Source organism: Corapipo altera, unplaced genomic scaffold, assembly GCF_003945725.1.
Source record: "Corapipo altera isolate COAL_440 unplaced genomic scaffold, ASM394572v1 112, whole genome shotgun sequence".
In the NCBI taxonomy this organism is placed as follows: Eukaryota; Metazoa; Chordata; class Aves; order Passeriformes; family Pipridae; genus Corapipo; species Corapipo altera.
Window position 1 is genome coordinate 3614646 of NW_020884899.1, and position 18965 is coordinate 3633610.

Sequence of the window (18965 nt, forward strand, 5' to 3'; positions counted from 1 at the left end):
CACAGGGCTTGTGTTTTCTTGGGTTGCTTCTCCATAGCAACAAGATACTCACTAATGCCTTCAGGGCCAGTCTCAGCCCCATGGCCAGGTAGTCAGTTCTCTGCATGGGCTGTCTGTGCAGACTAAGGCCACATTTTTGAAAAATAAGTATTATTTATGTCTCTAATAGGTGTTGGTGTGTCCATCTCTTCCTCCTTAGTTTGTCTATTTGTGCTTCTCCTTCAGCATGCTCTGGATTGACCAGGCTGGTATCAAAACCCCTCTCACTTATCTCTACTGCAAACTGAAAAGTCCTTACATTATATTCCTCTTATTTTTTCATGCCTTTGATCATTTCTGCACTGCCCTTCTGCAGTTCAGCTCCACCCTTAGGTCGGCAGCAGTCCTCCCTGCCACACAGCTGAGAGGAGAGCATCCAAAGAGCTGGTCCAGTGAGCAGCCTGTCCTGAAAACAAAATACAGGTGCCTGGATGAAGTGCCCCAGAATGCCATGAGCTGTGCTGGGATGTCTCTGTGCCTGGGCAGAGGAATTTGCAGAGGCTGTGGCAGCCAGGCCAGTGGGTTTCCAGCCAGAAGCAGTACTTGCAGCCTCCACTCTCACCATCCCTGCTGCCGTGCCTCTGAGCGCAGCAGCTGCCTACTTATTACACTGATAATAGAAAATTACAGGTTTTCTGTAGGAAATGTCTATTTACATCCTACATTTCCCAAACTGCCTATTAGCATCGCTGTGATGTCACATCCTCCTGCATGTTTTCGTCAGCACTGGCCCCTGTGCCTGCAGGCAGCCTACTGTTGCTGCGGGGAGGGCTGGCAGCACGGGCCATGCGTGGGGACAGACAGACAGACAGCTGCCACCTGGCACAGCACTGGCCCCTGGTGCCGCAGATCCCTCAGTGCTGCTGCAGCAATGCAGGCAGTGCCTGTGCTCTGTGCCCAAGCCAGTATCCACACCCAGTGCTGGCTGCTTGGGAAGGGCCTGTTCCACATCTGAGGAGCGTGAGGGACAGCAGTGGATGTCACCTTGTGCACAGCCAGTGGTTGGTGGGACTGAGCAGAGGGACCATGAGGGCTGTCCATGTCGGCCCAGGCAGGGAGCTGTGCTTCTCAACTCAGCCTTTTGCTCACAGCTGATCCAGAGCTGACAGACAGGCATTTCACTGCCTAATAAACCTGACACAGCTCTCTGCCAGGCAATGAACACGGATGCCTGCAGAGAGCACAGCAGGGTGTGCTTCCCCTGGCCTCTTTACCCAGCGTTCATGTCTCTGGGCCAGCAAAGTTTTGGGAACCCTGAGTTGGAGCCTGATTTTAGTGTTTTGCCGGTGTTGGTAATTTTGGGGGAAAGGGGTTCATGGGATGACTGTGCTGCTGTAACTGTTTGCCCCCAGCTTGCCCAGGGCTGCGTGTGCCGAGCAAGTCCCTACGTGAGGCAGCTGTCCGGGTGCCTCACGAGTCAGACAACAAAGCCACCCCATCTCCAAGGGGTGCTTTAGGGATGGTCCTTGTTCACCTTGTTTTGGGCATGGACAAAGATGAAAGGGAAGGCTTTGGGAAGAGGCTTGCCTGGCCTTGGAGGAGGCGTGCACTGGCTGCACCAGCACATGGCTCATGGGAGAATCATCGGATGTGCGAGGCCAGGTGGGAGTGGGGTGTGTGCTTTTCAGGCAGTTGCATAGTGTGCAGGCCTTTGGCCAAGATTTACAACGATGTCTCTTCTCCGAGTTTATAGTTTCTTGTCACTCTGTTAACTCAAACAAGAGATATTTACATTGCATAAGTAGCTGGAGCAGTGGATAGTAACCTATCAATTTTCATGACTATTCCCTGGCAAAAGCTCATAGGCTGTCTTGCAGGGCACTAATACTGAAAGCTCCTGGGGCACAAGACACCCAGGGCTTGCTATATTTCATGAGACTGCAGTTCAACAGCTAATAAAACCGCTAGGTCAAGAACTGTGCAGTCAGGTCTCTCTGGAGTCCTGGCAGAAGACCAAATTTCTGCTGATGGGTAGCTCCAGAGGAAAGGATAGCACACAGCAGAGGAGATGAAGGCTCATTGCAGCAGGCTGCCCAAGCGAGGGGCTGCTTTGCCTGCAGGTCATGGGATGCGTGTCCCACTGGAAACTGGTTTTCAGTGTGGTCTGGCTTGACATTGCTGCTGTGGACACCCATGGAAGTTGTGTCTGGCCTGGGGAGAGCTGTGCAGGGCAGTGCAGATTTCCTGACTGAAATACGTGTGCTGCAGTATCTCACTGCACTGTAACTAGTCCTGACTCCTTCCTTCTCTTTCTCTCCACAGTCCATTGATCCAGGGCAGCAGTTTACCTGGGAGAACTCCAACCTGGAAGTGAATAAACCCAAAAACCGCTATGCAAACGTGATTGCCTATGACCACTCACGTGTCATCCTGACCTCCATTGATGGTAAGAGTGACTCTGAAGTGGGTACCCCAGCAAGCAGCTGAACCTGACTGCAGCAGGGGACCATCTTTTTCCCCATTTTCGGTTGAGCAGGGGCAAACACCAAGTATCAGCATGATCAAATGTTTCTTCTGAATGGCCAGAAGAGAGAAAGGGCTCTGCAGAGCTTTCCTCAGAGCAGTGTGTCCTGTGTGGCTGCTGCTTGATACTGCTTGGCAGCAGAGATGTCTGTCCCTGCAGCCTTTCTACTTCTGTCCTTGCTGTGTGGCTTCAGCTGCCTCTCTCAGTACCTGGTGAAACATGGCACTGTTAGCCCTGCCACCCTTTGTCCCAACACAACTGTCAGGCCAGTATCTTCCTCTTGGACTTATCAGTATACGTTCCCAAGAAAGTGCCCAGAGTGGCACAGATTGAGGGGTGCCCCTTCCCCTGGGACGTCAGGCTCCACACATCCCTGTATTCCATGGGGGATGCATTGGGCTCTGGTGTCCATAGCACTCACTCCCATGGCTCCGAGAACCAGCCCCACATCTCTGGAGTCTGGGCTAATACATGTTTTTAGTTCTCTTGCACACAGAGGAGCTGTTCTATAAACCAGCATCCAGCTCTGCACAGCAGATCTGAGCCCACTCATGGGGATGAGGAAGATGCAGCTAATTCAATGCTTGGGGAAGGAACTGGGGCCTGGCTTTGCACAGTCACTAGCATCTTTTTTCTAGGAATGGAAAAGGCTTTTCTAATGCTAATGCACTACTCATCCTCTTTGAGAGGAGGAGGGGGGGCCAAACGGTCCCTCACAGCAAGCCCTGTCAAGCAGCAGCAGCAGCAGCTATGGGATTCCCTGGCATGCCTGCTCAGGGGCAAACCCTCTCAGACAGCTGTGGGGTGAACACGTGGGGGAATCCCTGTTTTGTAGCCTGACTCAGTTGCTGTAAGTAGTGTCTGTGCCTTCCTGGGAACCGTTCCCGAAGCACCCTGCCAGGTCCCCGCCGCCCATGCCAAGGGAGCCAAGTGCTACACTCCGGCTGCTGCCACTCCCCCACAGCCACCACAGCACTTGCTGCCTGCTGGAGACTTCCAGACCTGTAGAAAATTCCCCAGCACAAAAGGACGAGGGGTGACCCCCAGCTTTATTTCCTTCCCCTAATGAAATGCAGATGCTCTCTCCCAGGGAGATGAGGAGATTCGTGCTGCTTTCTCTCCCTGTGGCCCGGGCAGCCCATGCTGAGCAGAGTTGGGAAGCAGCCCCAGGCTTCTGCTTTGCCACATTTATTTTAGTAACTATGTGTTTGCATTTTAAAGGCCTTTACAAAAAATTCCTTTCCTTAAAGTGGTGGAGGCAGAGTGGAGGCTGGAGCAGCCTCTGTCAGAAGGCAGCAGAGGGGGTCTCACACAGAAAGGTTTCAATGGTAGTGGGATCTCCTCCTCCTCTGAGATACCTGTTCCTGCAGGAAGGATGGGAGGACATCCCTGCCTGACATCCCTTTCTAACAGAAGCAAGCTAATGAAGCAGCCTCATTTTTAAAAGGTGCTGTAGGACCATAACAAATTGCTGGTGAATTTAAGACAATTATTTCAATGCGTTGCTTGGGGCCAAACGAGCTCCTTAATATTCCTGCCTGTGAATTTCCCTTTGTGTGCGGGTGGCAGCTGTCTCTCTGCTTTGGTGTTGCCTCCTTGTTCCATTAATTTGGGAGTTACAAAGGATTCCTCTTTGTTCAGGCACCATCCCTGTCCTTTGCAGGATTCCCAGGAGAAAGATCCTGCCATCCCCATTCTCTTCCCCTGCCTGCAGGGCCCTGCAGAGCGATAGGTACAGACAGGGTCGTGGGCTGCCCCCCAAGTAACAGTTGGCCTCTTTCTCCTGCACAGGAGTCCCCGGCAGTGATTACATCAACGCCAATTACATCGATGGGTATCGGAAGCAGAACGCCTACATCGCCACACAGGGACCTCTGCCAGAAACCCTCAGCGACTTCTGGAGGATGGTGTGGGAACAGAGAACAGCAACTATAGTCATGATGACCAGGCTGGAGGAGAAGTCCAGGGTACAGTGTGTGCTTCCTTTCTTTCCTGGAGCTGTTGAGGGGCAGGAGGGAGAGATAGGAACATCTTACAGCATAAAGGCATCCAGGGAGAGGCAGTTCCAGGGATGTGGCTCACTGGGGCTGGCAGCCCAGCAACAAGTGCCTTGTAAGTGTGTCCCTATGGGGCAAAACCTCCTGTCTTTGTCCTGCTCGTTTACCCCTGTTTTGCCTGTGTGTCTGCATTGCACACCCGTCCTTCCCCTCCTCACAGCATTCACACCAAAGGGAGAAAGGAAAGCTCTGAAATGGGGAGTGTGGACAGTCCCAGAAGCTGAGAAGCTGCAATGGGTAGGTTGTATCAGCAGCATCCTGCAGCCTGACAGGACCCTGGCATCTTTGGCAATGCAGGGGAATGGCTGACAGGGTCTCATTGCAATAACAAGACTGATTTGTGCCTTGTTCAATGACAATATGTATAAATGATTGGCTCATACAGCCAGGATTAGATATTCTGATGTAATAAATGCAAAGCTGCCTGCAAACCATGGGGAAAGTGTGAGGTGGAAAAAGAGCCCTCACTGTGGATGGTACTTAAGGTTTTCATGCCAGAGGTTTTTACTTAGCCCCTGAAGCAGGAATTTGTAAGCTGTGACCAAGTGCTCCCATGCCTGGATGCACCCTTTGGGCAAAGCCTGCCCAAGCAGGAGGCAGCTTCTGCCTCTTGTGATCCAGTTTGTTCCTAAAAGTAAAATTTTAGTAGTGAGCACTTGTACTTGTGGAATATTTTAGTGTTGCCATGCCAACAGCAGGAGAAGGGGCTTGTGCGCTCAAGCTGTGAAGCACTGGTTATTTTTAGCCCAATAAGCTCATTCTTGAGAAGCAGAAGCTGTCAAGTTTGGGTTTAGTTAAAACTTTTGCCCGCATGCTCTCCCTCCTTTTCAAAGCTTTAGCACTGAAATGCTCACAGGGGTGTCCCAGCCCACGCTGGCTGGGAGGAAGCAGCTGGAACAACCGATCACTGTGGCAAAACAGATCTGCTTTCTCTGCATGTACAAAACCAGGCATTGTTGATGGGTTTCCCCAGCTCTAGAAATGCCCTACGGCCTGCAGGGAAAACCAGTGTTCCTTGGAGATGAGCTGCCTCCAGAGAGGCAACCCCAGCTTTGAACTGTGCTTCCCCCTGCCTGTTCTGTCTGACGGCCACTGTCACCCGCCCAGCCCAAATGCAGGGAAATTAATCTGACCTGTCCTTGGCTCAGGGCTTGGCACATGGGCTAAGCAAGATCAGAAGCTTCTGATCAACCACCCTCTGCAGCTGGGGGTTGTATGGAGACTTTTTTGTGCCTTCACATTTTGGTAATGGAGCATATATTTGAAATACAAGGAAAAGCCCTTCTAGGTTACCAAGGAAATTCATGCCTGGAGTCCTGACTCACTTAACTTCCAGGCTGCTTAGTTATGGCAAAGCACTCCAAGGTGCGTGTTTCTTGAAGATAACGGTTTTCCTTTGACCCCACAGGCTCTTGTCTTTGCCCAAGATACCTGTGCTGCTGAGCTGTGCGTTATCTCCCCCCAGCATGCTCCCTGTCATATCATCCTGCAGTTGCCTCTTGCAGTATTGGTTTCTGTCTCAAACACAGTGTGTGTGGTCAGGCTTCTGGTGACAAGACAGGCAGTGTGAATCCCTGTCATGGGCAGGAGGTGACCAGAGCCCTCACAGAATCTGCAGTCAGCCTGCATGACTGGGCACACTGCCCAAGGGCTCTAAGCTGACCCAACCAGACCCAGACCCCAGGATTTGCTCCTTGGCACTGCCTGCCCATGTCCTGCTGCCTCTTTGGCACATCCCCAGCACTAATGAGAAGTGGGCAGTTTTCTCAGGCACTGCAGGAGGGGCAGGGTGCCAAGGGAGGCAGTGGAGAAGCCTGGCCACTCCTGAATCCATCCAGCCATCCACAGCAAGGGCTTCCCTGGATGTGTTTGCTGGACCCTGTAGGTGTCTCAGGGCATCCCCTCACAGCAGAGCCCTGGCAGAGAGGTGGGATGTGGAATTCTAGGAGATAATTTTCTCTAGGTTTTTTGGTTGTCTTTTTCAACATCCTCCAAGACAGGATGGCTTTCAGCCACCTTGCTGCTCTGCTTTTCCTCGTGCTCCTTTGATGGTGGCTAGACCTCTCTCGGGAGTACACCTTTTTGGGACCGAGGAAGATCCCATCCCAGTCATTGCCCGTTGCTCCAGACTTTCAGCATGAGTCACTGTTTTGCAGTTCATTCCACTCCATAGCCTTCAAACCTCATCAGATGTAACCCCTTGGGTCCCTGCAGCATTGCTGCCTGCTGATGCTCACGCTGCTGTGGGACAGCACTACTCCAGGCAGTCACATGGCATCACAGCATTACCCAAGGGTGACCTTGCTTGAAAGTCCCCTTGCCCAGGGGCTTTGGTACGGGCACAGGACTGTCTGTCCAGCTGCAGAGCCTGGGGTGGGTAGCAGGGCCTCATGGCGAGATGCCCAACACAGAGCAGGCTCTGCCACCTCTCCAGGCGAGCTCCCCAGGTCACCCTCGGCAGTGCTGTGATAAGCGACCAGGACCAGCAGCAGCTTGGCAGCCCTGTGGGGGTGACACTGCTTTAAAGGGCTCCTGAGCTGCAGGGGGAAAAAAAATCTTTAAAGAGCATCAGCTTTTATGGTCTGCAATTTCAGCTGGCTTGATGGTCCAAATCATCCTCCCTTTTTCATGTTTTCACAAAGCGAGAAGCACATAAAGGATAGAAATGGCTGGATTGTGCAATTTAGCTGCCTTCAAAGCTTTACAATCAGTTTCAGAATCATTTGGTGGCAGTTCAGAAACACACATTGTAGATTAGCTTTCCCGAAGCTGCGAGCGTGGCACGTCCCTGCCGGGCTGTGTTGCATGAGAGAGGTATTAAAGCAGGATTTCTCCTGCCCTGGGCTATCCCCAAGAGCCTGGCAGAGTGAGGTCTCCCAGAGCAGCACCATGGCTTGTTCTGTTCCAGCCCAGAGCACCAAGCAGCCATCCCTGGGGCGTGATCTCTGCTGTCCCCAGGCAGGGGTGTAAAGAGGCTGGTGCTCGAGGGCTCTGGGGAAGAGGAGCCTGGCAGCCACATCGTGCTCCAGCCCTCTCACTGGCAGCGATGCCATCTGGAGCTTGCAAGTGGGGCCGGGAGCAGAGCGCAGCTCTCAAGCTGAAGAGAGGTGCCCGGCTGCTCTTGGGCACAGGGCATCGAAGGGGAGGGACAGGAGCCACTCAGCAAAGCTGCAATGAATGGTTGTTCAGGACATTACTGAGCTCCTTAAGTTAATGAGAAACAAGCACTGCCGGAAGAAAACATCTCTTGTCTGCTTTAGTGCCACAGTGTATCGGCTTCAGCATAAAATTTACAGAGCTTGAAAATGGGGCATAAACATTATGGGTAAATTTGGCAGAAAATGTGACTGACTCTTATCTGGTCATGAATAAATAATTTTCAATTACCAGCCCAGGCACTGCTATTATCCCACACAGGGAACTCCTCTGAAGTTTGTTTTGTGCTCGAGTACACATGGCCCTGCAGCATGTGGGTGGCAGGAGGAGACTGCTCTCCCTGAGGTGTAGGCTCAGGCCCAGGGACACGCTGTGCTGTTCCCCTGAAACATCCTCTGCAAACCACACCAAGGGCGACACAGCAAGCAGCTGCCCCAGCATTTACAGGATGCCACGCTGCCCTCCCCTCCATCAGAGAGGGGTCACGTCATCCCCAAGCCAGGCTCAGGCAAGGCAAACTCAGGTCTCAGTGGAGACACAGCCTGCAGCTACCACCCGCTCGTGAGGATGGGATCAGTTTAGCTGTGAAATAAGGTTTGTGACCTCACAGTTGTTCGTGCTGCAGCCAGTCAGTGTCTAATAACAGGCTGCACTGTGCCAAGTGGGGAAGAGGAATCTTCTGAGATTTTTGCAGGGCCTGCCACACTGCCACAGGTCCAAGGCAGCACAGCAGCTTGAATGGCTGGAGACCCTGGACAGGAGGCAGCAGAGCTGCTCTGGGTGCACGGGCACCTGCTGTACCCCATTAGGCAGCCTTGCTCCAGGCACTTCTGCCAGGGCAGGACTTACTGAGAGAAGAACCCAAAGCAGCAGGGACAGGTGCATCCCTCTGGCTGCAGGTGTGTCTGCATTCCAGAGCCAGAGTGCAGGATGAGGGCTCTGAGCTCTCACAAGCCCCACCCTGCTGAAAGTGCTTTCAATTAAAAGGCAGAACTTCATTGATTTCTAATTAAGCTTATTGTTTCCCTTCCCACACATTCCCCTGTAAACACGTTCTGCTAATAATTAAGTTTACTATTCCTTGACAAGCACAGATGATCTTCCATTCACTCCTCTCTCCTAGGGCGGGAAACCATTTTCGGTGCAGTGCACACGGGTGGGAATGAAGCCCTCCTCCTGTCAGCCAGGCACTACGGCTCTGCGGGGTGGGGGAGCCAGGTGTCAGATGAAACAGGGATGCTCAGGGTGCCAATTAAATAGGGAGCTTGGGGCTGCAGAGAACAAAACCGGAGGAGTAGTTTGCAAACGCTGAGCTGTGAAGGAGGAGGAGGAGGAGGTCATCAGCAGGTGAACAGGGAGGGATGTGCAGGGAGATGAAGGGGGCAGAGGGATGGGGCCCTGGGGATGTGTTAGGGCTCTCTGCCAAGTGGGCTGCAGCAGGAGCTGTGACTGGTAGTTCAAAGCACTCTGGCTGCAGAGTTGGAAGGGGGTGATAAGGATGCTGCAGGGCAGGAGATCTCTAGGGAGCAGCAATGTTTTCGTGATGGGACAATGCTGCCTGCAGGAAGGGGCTGAAGGGATGGTTTGTGTCTTCTCACAGAGGGACAAGATATGTCTGCGTCTGAGCTGGCATCTGTGCCTTGTTTGCACAACCCTTTTGAAACACCTGGGAGATGTAGGTTTTCAGGGATGCACCACCTGCCAGCAGGGCAGGTTGGCATCTCTCTGTGATGCTCAATGCACTTGAGCCTATGGCAGCACAGAGAGACTGGCAGGGTCAGCCCTGTGGTCCAACCCAGTGTCCAGGCCCCTGGCATGGGCTATGTCCCACCTTTCACTGGGGTGGTTTGCTGCCCGGAGGCCACACTGGCAGGGGCACCCTGGGGACTACAGATGTTACAGAAAAGGGTAGTGCCTCCTGTTGTATTGGTGTGTACTGTGCTGGACTTAGAGCTCTGTCCTGCCTCAGCTGTGGGTCAAGGACTCTGAGCTGGGTTAGGAGGGAGCTGATGGGGATACAGGCTGCCTCTCTCTCACCTCAGCTGCCCTTTGAGCAGAGCCTTGCCCACAGAAACCACTGCCTCCCCTTCCCTGCTGCACCTGCTCTCCTCCCACCAGCCCACAGCTGCCCACCTTCTCTTCAGCCAGGCAGAGGGCTGGTGCAGGCACAGCCCAAAGACCCTCATCTGCCCAAACAGGAGGCAGAGAAGAAAAATTACAGCAGGCACAAATCACTGCTGGGAATTGCCCCTCACTGTCTGCTTACCTGGTGCTACTGTTGCTGCTCTGTCTGGTGGCCTGGCCTCCTTTGCCACTTCCCACCAGTGGCTCCAGTGGAAAAAAAGTCACTCTTTGAATGAATTTTGTGGAAAGGAGCCCAGGGGGTGCTGCCTTTCTGCTGGGGATTGGGACACACCAGGAGAAGGAAATCTGGGTGTTTGGGGGCCCCCTGCACCATGACTCATTTCTGTCTTTACCCTTCACCCTGCCATTCCTTACCCCAGTGCCCCAACCAGCAGCCAAGCACTAACCCTTTCTCCTTGCCTCCCTGCAGGTGAAGTGTGACCAGTACTGGCCAAGCCGGGGTACGGAAACCTATGGGATGATCCAGGTGACGCTGCTGGATACAGTCGAGCTGGCGACCTACACTGTCCGCACCTTCGCGCTGTACAAGGTATGGGGCTGGCTGGGCTGTTGCTGCTCCAGGTAGTGCAGAGACACTTCCTGATGCTGCAGGTTGCTCCATGGCCCACAGGCAGAGGCCACTGGCTATGCCTGGCTTGGCCAAGTGTGTGGCCACTCCATACATGGACCGTTTCTCACAACTGCAGTAGGAGACTGGCTTGTGCATTTGACCACCACTGCATTTTGTCCAGGATACCTGCTGCTCTTCTGTATGCATTCAGATCCTGTGATAGGCCCCAGAGCAGGGCTGTTCTTGCCTCTGGCCAGTGTACATGTAGCAGCTGTCCTCCCATTAGAGCGACAACATGGGAAGCAGTAAATGATTAGCACTCCTGTCCCTAATAATGCAAATGGAGAGGTTGTTTCTGAGTACAAACCCTTCTCTCCAGCCTGCTACGTTGCTCATTAGCGTTTGTAAATCCCTGGGGGCAGTGCCAGCAGCAGCATGTCATGGCAATGCAGACAGGCTTTGCAGTGGGCTGCCTCTGTGGGTGACTGAGTCTGGACCAGGAGCCTGGCAGTGCTCATGGGGACACACTCACACCCCAAGAAGGCATCTCACCCCCAAGCAGTCACCCAGCCAGTCCTACCACATTGCTGCATAGATCACTCAGCCAATCCCAGACAGGAGTAGGGCAGACTGCAGACCCATCCCAGAGACACCCCTGATGCAGAGGAGTAGGGAGGGAAGTGGCTGCTGTAGCCCTTCCATGCCTAGTGCCCATTTTCCCTGAACATGCAGTGAGTATGCAGGTAGTGAACCTGTGCTGTGCAGAAAGGAGTCTTTCACCTTCCCTGCAGCCTGCTCCACTCCTGCAGAGCTGCTCTGCTCTCTGTATCAGCTGGCTTTCCACAGAACATCTCTGTGTGTAGAAGCCTTGCAAGAAACCTACATTTTGCATCATCACACAGAGCTTTGTGTGTCCCATCAGTGGCTTCCTGGGATGAGACTGTTCTCATGCAAAACAACTCCTCTTTGTCTTCAACAGAATGGCTCCAGTGAGAAGCGAGAGCTGCGGCAGTTCCAGTTCATGGCTTGGCCCGATCACGGGGTACCAGAATACCCCACCCCAATCCTCGCTTTCCTGCGACGGGTCAAGGCCTGTAACCCACCAGATGCTGGGCCCATGGTTGTGCACTGCAGGTAGGATTGTGAGTTTGCAAAGCTGCACCTGGGCACGTGCCTTGTGGCTGCAGGAGCTTCAACCCATCTGAAGGTGGAGTCTCCTTTTCTTGTAGGAAAGGTTTCATGGTTAGCATAACCTGCACTGGATGCTTGGGCTGGAAACAGAACAGTCCCAGCAGTGGTAATGCAGTGATGACAGTTCTCTTGCTACTGCTGTGTCAGGTTAAACAACACTGCTGCATGGAGAGCCTCAGAAAACACGTTTTCCTGCAAAACTGCTAGTGCCATTTAAAAATTAAATTATCTGTGCCCAGCATAAGTGGGTAGTACCTTCAGAGGCACATCACTGATAGACATGCATGCAGTGACCTCTACAAACATTCATACGTGGTATTTACAGAACTGTCACAGGGTAGAGAGGCAGCTCTTTAAGCAAAATATCAGTCTGCTAAGGCTCAGCATCTTACCCAACCAAGATTTATTTGTACCAGCCGAGAGGGGACTGTTACTGAACAAACCACTCCATCATTGCCGTTCCAGCATACGCCTTACCAGCAGTGTTTAATGCTCTTCTTTCATGCTCTGTTTCAGATGAGAGTGGGGTATAATTAACACACAAACAAGCTGTATTAAAGCCCTGTTAAGGATTTGACTTGCACCATAAATGAGGAAATGCCTACCTCCCTATCTCTGCCTGTGTTTAAATGTCACAGCAGCATATCTGTTGTTTTCAGGGTGCTCTCGGGGTGGGTAGTTTGGGGTTCTCTACTGCTCGTCCAGTTATGGAGAGGCATTCAGTGTCTGAGAGAAGGGCTCAGCATAGACATGCATGATCTCACCTTTCTGCTTCCCCTCTCAGGCTGGCTGTCCTTGTTTAATGGCTTAGGAAACAGTGACCCTGGTTAGGGGACGAGCAGGCTTGAATTTATGGGCTTCACTGGCACTGTGGCCCAGCCTGCTCTTCAGGTCTTCTGACGTAGTGCACACATGTGCTATCACTCTCCTGCCTGTTAAACACATTTTTCTTTATCTCATGGAGGTGCTACCAGCCACCACAGGGACCAGCAGAGTATGACACCGTGTCCTTTCTGCTCCATCAGTGAAAAGGGGCCAGCAGAAGGTCTGAGTAGCCTCTCACATTCTCCAGTGTCTCTCTCCCTCACTCTTTTCGTCACCTCTTTTTTGGAGCTCCACTCACTAGAGAGCAGCCTTTACTCCCCTTTTGTGTGCCCTAGGTCTGGGTGATCTCTTAAGCAAAATCAAAGCTTGTGTGACATCTGTAGGAGACCGTGTCACCTCAGGCCACGTGCTCTGTTCCCACAGTGCCGGCGTGGGCCGAACGGGGTGCTTCATCGTCATCGATGCCATGCTGGAGCGGATGAAGCACGAGAACACCGTGGACATCTACGGCCACGTGACGTGCATGCGCTCTCAGCGCAACTACATGGTGCAGACAGAGGACCAGTACATCTTCATCCACGAGGCCTTGCTGGAGGCTGCCACGTGTGGCAATACCGAGGTGCCTGCACGCAACCTCTTCGCTCACATCCAGAAGCTGACCCAGGTGCCAGCAGGCGAGAGCGTTACCTCCATGGAGCTGGAATTCAAGGTTGGTGGCAGAGCCCCGCCGCCCCACTTCTCCAGCCCCCCCCCGTCTCTGCCCTCAGAACCCCACGGGCCGCTCGTCCAGGGGCTGGGAGAGGAGAGCTATGGATCATTACAGGTGGTTATTCTTTTGTGTGTTTCTGAAGCAGGTAGGCAGTGATTTGAAATACATTTGAATTGTAAAGCTTGTGTCGGCCACGGTCCCCCCTGAATTGGCAGCTTCTGGGGAGGATATAAAAGGCAGATGGATGTGCAGTTCTCAGCAGCACGTTCTGCTCTGGGTTCACTGTGCGGCGGGAGCTGCATCTGAAATCAGATGCAGATCATGTTAGTGATAATTGATGTTACTGTGAACAACTTGTCTGGAAATGGCTCCAATTTAAATATGTGAGACATTTCTAGCCTCATTTCTTCAATGCTGAGATCTGTTATCTTTTAACCACCTCAACACCAAGGCTCAGTGTCTAGAATTGGTGAAAGCAGTGTTTTAAGGCACACTGGTTTTAGGAAGCCAAGCCCACATTTTGCTGCCTGTATCTGTGAGTGCCAACTGCAGATATTTATTACAGCCTTGGAGCTGGAAGTGAGCTCTGGTAAGCGCCCATATTCTCAGATGAGGTGCATTAGTCCAGGGAACTCATGCAGGAGAATATAGCTCATGCGGGGAGGCAGCAGACCATGCGGGCTGTGAAATGAACTGCAGCAGTACAGCTGCACCCTGGGGATTCCCTCCAAGTGACGAAGGAGCAGGAGAGGCAAAATATTGACTTTCTGCATAAACTGGGAATAGTTTAACAGCTCTGTCCTGTAGTTATCAGAGCTGCTGGTGTCCTGGGCTTGGGACAGTAGAATATGCTGCGTGAGTGTCTCGTGGCGACACCTGCCATGAGAAACTCCTTCAGAGAGCCACAGAATTTTGCTCAACTCAAGCAGGTCTGTTGTAAGAACAACAAAATTTTGTTTTATTTCTCCCAGGGTATCTTTAGAACAGTAATGAAATTTGCCTCTCTCTAAACCCTGGCAGTGTCCACGGCATGAGAAACCCTGGGGAGCAGGATACAGGAGGACCTCACAATGCTGCATCTCTCCCCAGAGAGCAACCCTGTCCTTCTGCAGGGAGCCTCTGCCAAGGACCAGCTGCCACTCATAGAAGGATGGCTCTGGAGATCCTGGAGGCAGTCTTTTGGGGAAGGAAAACAAGAAAAAGGGGAAAAAGAAAAAAGAGGGACTTCTGTTTGAATGTCTCTGCCAGCAGATCTAAGTAACACATTTGCCATGACTCCAGTTTACAGGACTCAAAGAGAACCATAAAATGTCTCACAGTAACCCAAAATAGATCTTCTTTACCTAAAATTGTCACAATTCTCACATTTTCTTGGGTTCTTCTGGGTGAGAAGTAAATAGCAAGACATTGTTGGAAGAGGGAAAGCTTTCCTTCCCTGATGCCACCAGGCACGTGTCCCTGGCTCAGTGAGCTGCAAAGCTTCATGTCCTGCTCCTGTGTGGGTCAGAGAGCTGCTGTGGGTCTCCACTCCACTACGTGAGGCTTTGGGGCTGTGCCATAGGTCAGCACAGGTGGTTCCCCTGCTGTCACCTACAGCCATGTGCCTAAAGCCAGCAGCAAGGCCAGGCCATGCCTGGGTGTGCAGTGCCATGGGAGAGGGGCCGAAAACCAGATGAGTGATTACTGTGAAACAGAGTATCCAGGTGCAGCCTCCTTATATCATGGTGGCAAAGCCCTTTGGTCCAGAAGGACCTGGTCCCCAGCAGCTGTCTCTCAGTCAGAGGAGGGAGCGTGGATGTGTACCCAGAGGAACTCCTGCCTGCCCTGCTGGCAGGGCCCCAGTTTTACCCCCAGCCTGCTGCATCCCCAGCAGGGATCTGACATGTCTCCTCCTCTTTCAGCTGCTGGCCAACTCTAAAGCACATACCTCACGTTTCATCAGTGCCAACCTCCCGTGCAACAAATTCAAGAACCGCCTCGTGAACATCATGCCATACGAGCTGACCAGAGTCTGTCTGCAGCCCATCCGGGGTGTTGAGGGCTCTGATTACATCAATGCCAGCTTCATAGATGGGTACAGGTAAGGATCACCTTAGGTGAGTGGGCCAGCCTGTCCTGCCTGCTTCAAAACCTAGGCAAGGCTGCCTTCTCCTCTTTCCCAAGGACTGGTCCTGACTGTCTAAGGTGGGCTGGGATCACACTGTTGAATTTTATCACTTTCCATCTTCTCAGACACTCCAGTGTGTATAGTTACAATATGTGAAGACTGATAGTGAGTGCTGCCAGGCTGGCTTGTGTTGCTGTACACAGATGTCCACATGGCTGGAGTGGCAGGCTGTGTTGGCTCCTGTGGAGGTTTTATGGGATATTCTGGTAGGCATCTCTTGGCATGTGTTTTATATCTGCAGCATCTAACGCAAACCTGCCTCCCCTCAGTAGCTGTAGCAACCAGAGGTAGAACTGTGCTTGCACTGAGTGGCTGATCCAGGCAGCAGCCCAAGGCTCGTCATTCCGTGTCTTGGTTTTGGGGAGAGTCTGTGGATCCTCAGGCAGGGCTGGTGCTGAGCACTGGGGATCCCATCACTGGTTTCCACTCTCCAGAACACCTTTTAGAAAGGACATATTAAGATCTAGTGGGGCAATAATATTAACATTTTCTGCATCTATCTGCTGCATGGCATTCTCAGATGCAAAGTACCAGGAGAGAAAAATTAAGGCAAACAGCCCAGTGGCCGCATCCCCTTCCCAGCCAATCCCTAGACAATAATTCATACTGAATCCCAATGATGCACATAGAAGGCTCGTTCCTGTCATCTCTCTGTGCACCATGACAGTAGGGTCACCCAGTGCAGGAGTAGGGGATACAACGATGGATGTGGCACATTTGCTCTCCAGCTTGGCTCTGCCCAACTGCCTCTTTTGGGCTTGTGCCCTCCCAGCAGCAAAAGGCACTGCCAAAGGGAACAAATGTGGGTGCATCCAGGCCAGAGGCTCTGTGCCTTGTCCCTGCTCCAGCAGCTGAGCCCAGCCAGGGCTCCCAGGGGGAAGGGCTACATGGAGGCAAGAGTGGACGGGGAGCAACCCAGGGAGCATCCCAAAGCAGCAAAACCACAGCAAGCCAGGCTCCCTCAGGGTGGGACAGAGTAATGGGGAAGGATAAAGGGGCTGGAGAAAAGCTGTCACAGAGCAGCCTCTGCTCCCTCCTGCCTGTGTGGCTCCGAGCTGTCTGGCCCCGGTCATTAACGTGGCTGCCTGCACACCCACCCTGCAGCCTGGGTCTGACAGACTGGCTGCATCCATTCTGTCCTGGCTCCAGAGCTGGTGGAGAGCAATGCTGGCTTTGCCCCTTGGTGATGCTATGGAGGGAGGTGGAGAACTGTGAGCACGGCAGGTGGTACCATTTCATGTGCTACCTACCCCATCCCTGAAGAGCTCTGTTATCTCTTCCTGTCCTTTCCTTTGAACTAGCAGTCTTCTAGGTATTATCTACAGAAATCAGTTGGCCCAAGGTCCTGCAGATATCACTGATGCTGCATCTTTATTAGCTCTTTCGTTCTGCAACCCTGCTCCCTGTTTTTTGTGATGTCTTACGCATCCTCCTTGAAGCAGCCCCTGTCTGCATCCTGCTGCCTTGCAGCACGTTCATTAATTTTAGCACCATTAAAAATAGCACCAGCAGAGGGATGAAGGTAGAACAGAGGGATGAAGGCAGGACGGAGGATGCCGGCCCCAGTCCCGCGGGCTCCAGCGCCCCGCAGTGGTGGAGCCAGCCCGGGCTCTGCCGTGCCAGGCTGGGAGCTCGGTGAGCCAAGGAACCGGCACTACAGGGCTGGCCCTTCTCCTAGTACAGAGCACCGAGGGAGCTTTCTTCAGGGTGGGGTCCTATCTGGGGCAGGTCACATGGAAAGTTCGGAGAGATGCTCTGGTTTGCGGTAGAAAACCAAGAACAAATTTTGAAGCTTCAAAAAAGCAGGCAAAACAGTATTGGTGGTTTCCACACTGCCCTCGTTATTAGCTGGTGTGCATGATCTGGGTGACCCGATTCAGCTGCTCTGTGTCTTCCCATACAATGGGAGGGATGGGGGGTGCTGCAGAGAGTAAAACTGCAGGAATGCAAGGGTGCTGCTGGGATCATCCCCAAGCACTCCCTCTCCTTCCAGCCCAGGTGGGTGCTGGCAGCCTGCTCATGTGGGCCTGGGTGCTAAGAGTGCTCTCAGTGCAGCAGCAGAGCTGGGAACAAGCAGCAGCAAGAGGCTGGGCTGGAGACACCATCACCCCAGCAAGGACTAAGAGCCTTTCTGGATCCTTCACCTTGTGGTGCTTACTGCATCTGTGGGAAGCACTTAGAAGATCCTTGCTGGTCAGGCTCATTTCTCCCCCAATGCCCATGGCTGGTCCTAGAGACCTGCCTCCTGCAGCTCGATTGTCAGCCCTGCTCCCAGCTGCACAGGGACCCTGCCCTCAGCACTTCTGGCCCACCCAGATCTGCTCTGAGCACCATTATGTTTGTGTTCTGCAGGCAGCAGAAGGCCTACATTGCCACGCAGGGACCACTGGCCGAGACCACGGAGGATTTCTGGCGGATGCTCTGGGAGCACAACTCCACCATCGTGGTGATGTTGACAAAGCTGCGTGAGATGGGCCGGGTATGAATCCTCCTGGGGGGACAAGGGGGCTGTGGGGCTGCTGTCTGTGGGCATGACCTCTTGGCTCACCCCAGTCTGTCTCCAGCACCAGCCACTCTGGGCCAGCCTCCTGCTGGCATGTGCAGTGGCTCACCCTGTGGCCCCACAACTACATTTGCCCGCAGAGAGCAGGAGGAAGGAGCAGCAGCTTGTCAGTGCTAATGTCTTGCCCTACTCCTCATCCACAGGAGAAGTGCCATCAGTACTGGCCTGCAGAGCGCTCTGCCCGGTACCAGTACTTCGTGGTGGACCCCATGGCAGAGTACAACATGCCACAGTACATCCTCCGGGAGTTCAAGGTGACGGATGCCAGGGTGAGTATCTGCTGCTCCCCTGCCTCCCATGTCTCTGCCCTGCCCAGGCCAGCCAAGGGAGAGTGCAGCAGCTCCTGCAGGAACAGGAAAATTAAATGCTGCCTTGCGCTGCAGGCAGAAAGGGCTGCTGCCCACCACCTGCTGCTCCTCTCTTCACAAGTTTGTGCCTTGCCAGTTGTGGCAGCCCTGGTGAGCAGCTCAGGGTCCCTGTCAGCACCAGACCCTGCCTTGCCTGTACTACCCACTTGGGCAATTTAACACAGATCCCCCTGCACTTGAAGTCTCTGTGTGCAGAGACCAGGTGCAGGATACCTGTGTGACAGTAAACATGGGCCTGGGATGGAGTTGGGCCCCAGACAGGACCAGGACACTGACCAAATGGACCCTACAGGGGCCAAAGCCTTGCTCAGCTCAGCTGCCCTGGGGTGAGAATGAGAGGATAGAGGCAGCCCCCAGAGATGCAGCAAAAGATATGCCTGAGCTCACCTGTGGCCTGTGCACCCTCTCACCTGGCCTGGGTCAGGAAGAGCAGGTCAGCAGCACCAGCGCTGAGGGGAGCGAGATCAGCCCCTCACCCATGGTTCACATCTAACACCCCTCTCCCTGCAGGACGGCCAGTCACGGACCATCCGCCAGTTCCAGTTCACAGACTGGCCTGAGCAGGGAGTGCCAAAGACGGGAGAGGGCTTCATCGACTTCATTGGGCAGGTGCACAAGACCAAGGAGCAGTTTGGGCAGGATGGGCCCATCACAGTGCACTGCAGGTAAGTGGGGGCTATGGCCTCTCCCCGCCAAGCAGGTCCCTATGCTCCGTGAGTGGCTGGCACCAC

The 18965-nt window shown here is 53.3% G+C and overlaps 1 protein-coding gene across 19 annotated transcripts in view; it reads left to right on the top strand.

The window, feature by feature from the left end:
* PTPRF (protein tyrosine phosphatase, receptor type F) overlaps positions 1–18965 on the top strand; it is a 287109-nt gene that overhangs the window by 266114 nt on the left and 2030 nt on the right. For all 19 annotated transcript variants that reach the window (XM_027649309.1, XM_027649322.1, XM_027649312.1 and 16 more), the window contains 9 exons: positions 2302–2425; positions 4295–4470; positions 10271–10390; positions 11391–11545; positions 12851–13136; positions 15038–15216; positions 17656–17782; positions 18010–18135; positions 18745–18899. In XM_027649309.1, the coding sequence (XP_027505110.1) occupies positions 2302–2425; positions 4295–4470; positions 10271–10390; positions 11391–11545; positions 12851–13136; positions 15038–15216; positions 17656–17782; positions 18010–18135; positions 18745–18899 (1448 nt within the window). The remainder of the gene's footprint in view (positions 1–2301; positions 2426–4294; positions 4471–10270; positions 10391–11390; positions 11546–12850; positions 13137–15037; positions 15217–17655; positions 17783–18009; positions 18136–18744; positions 18900–18965) is intronic.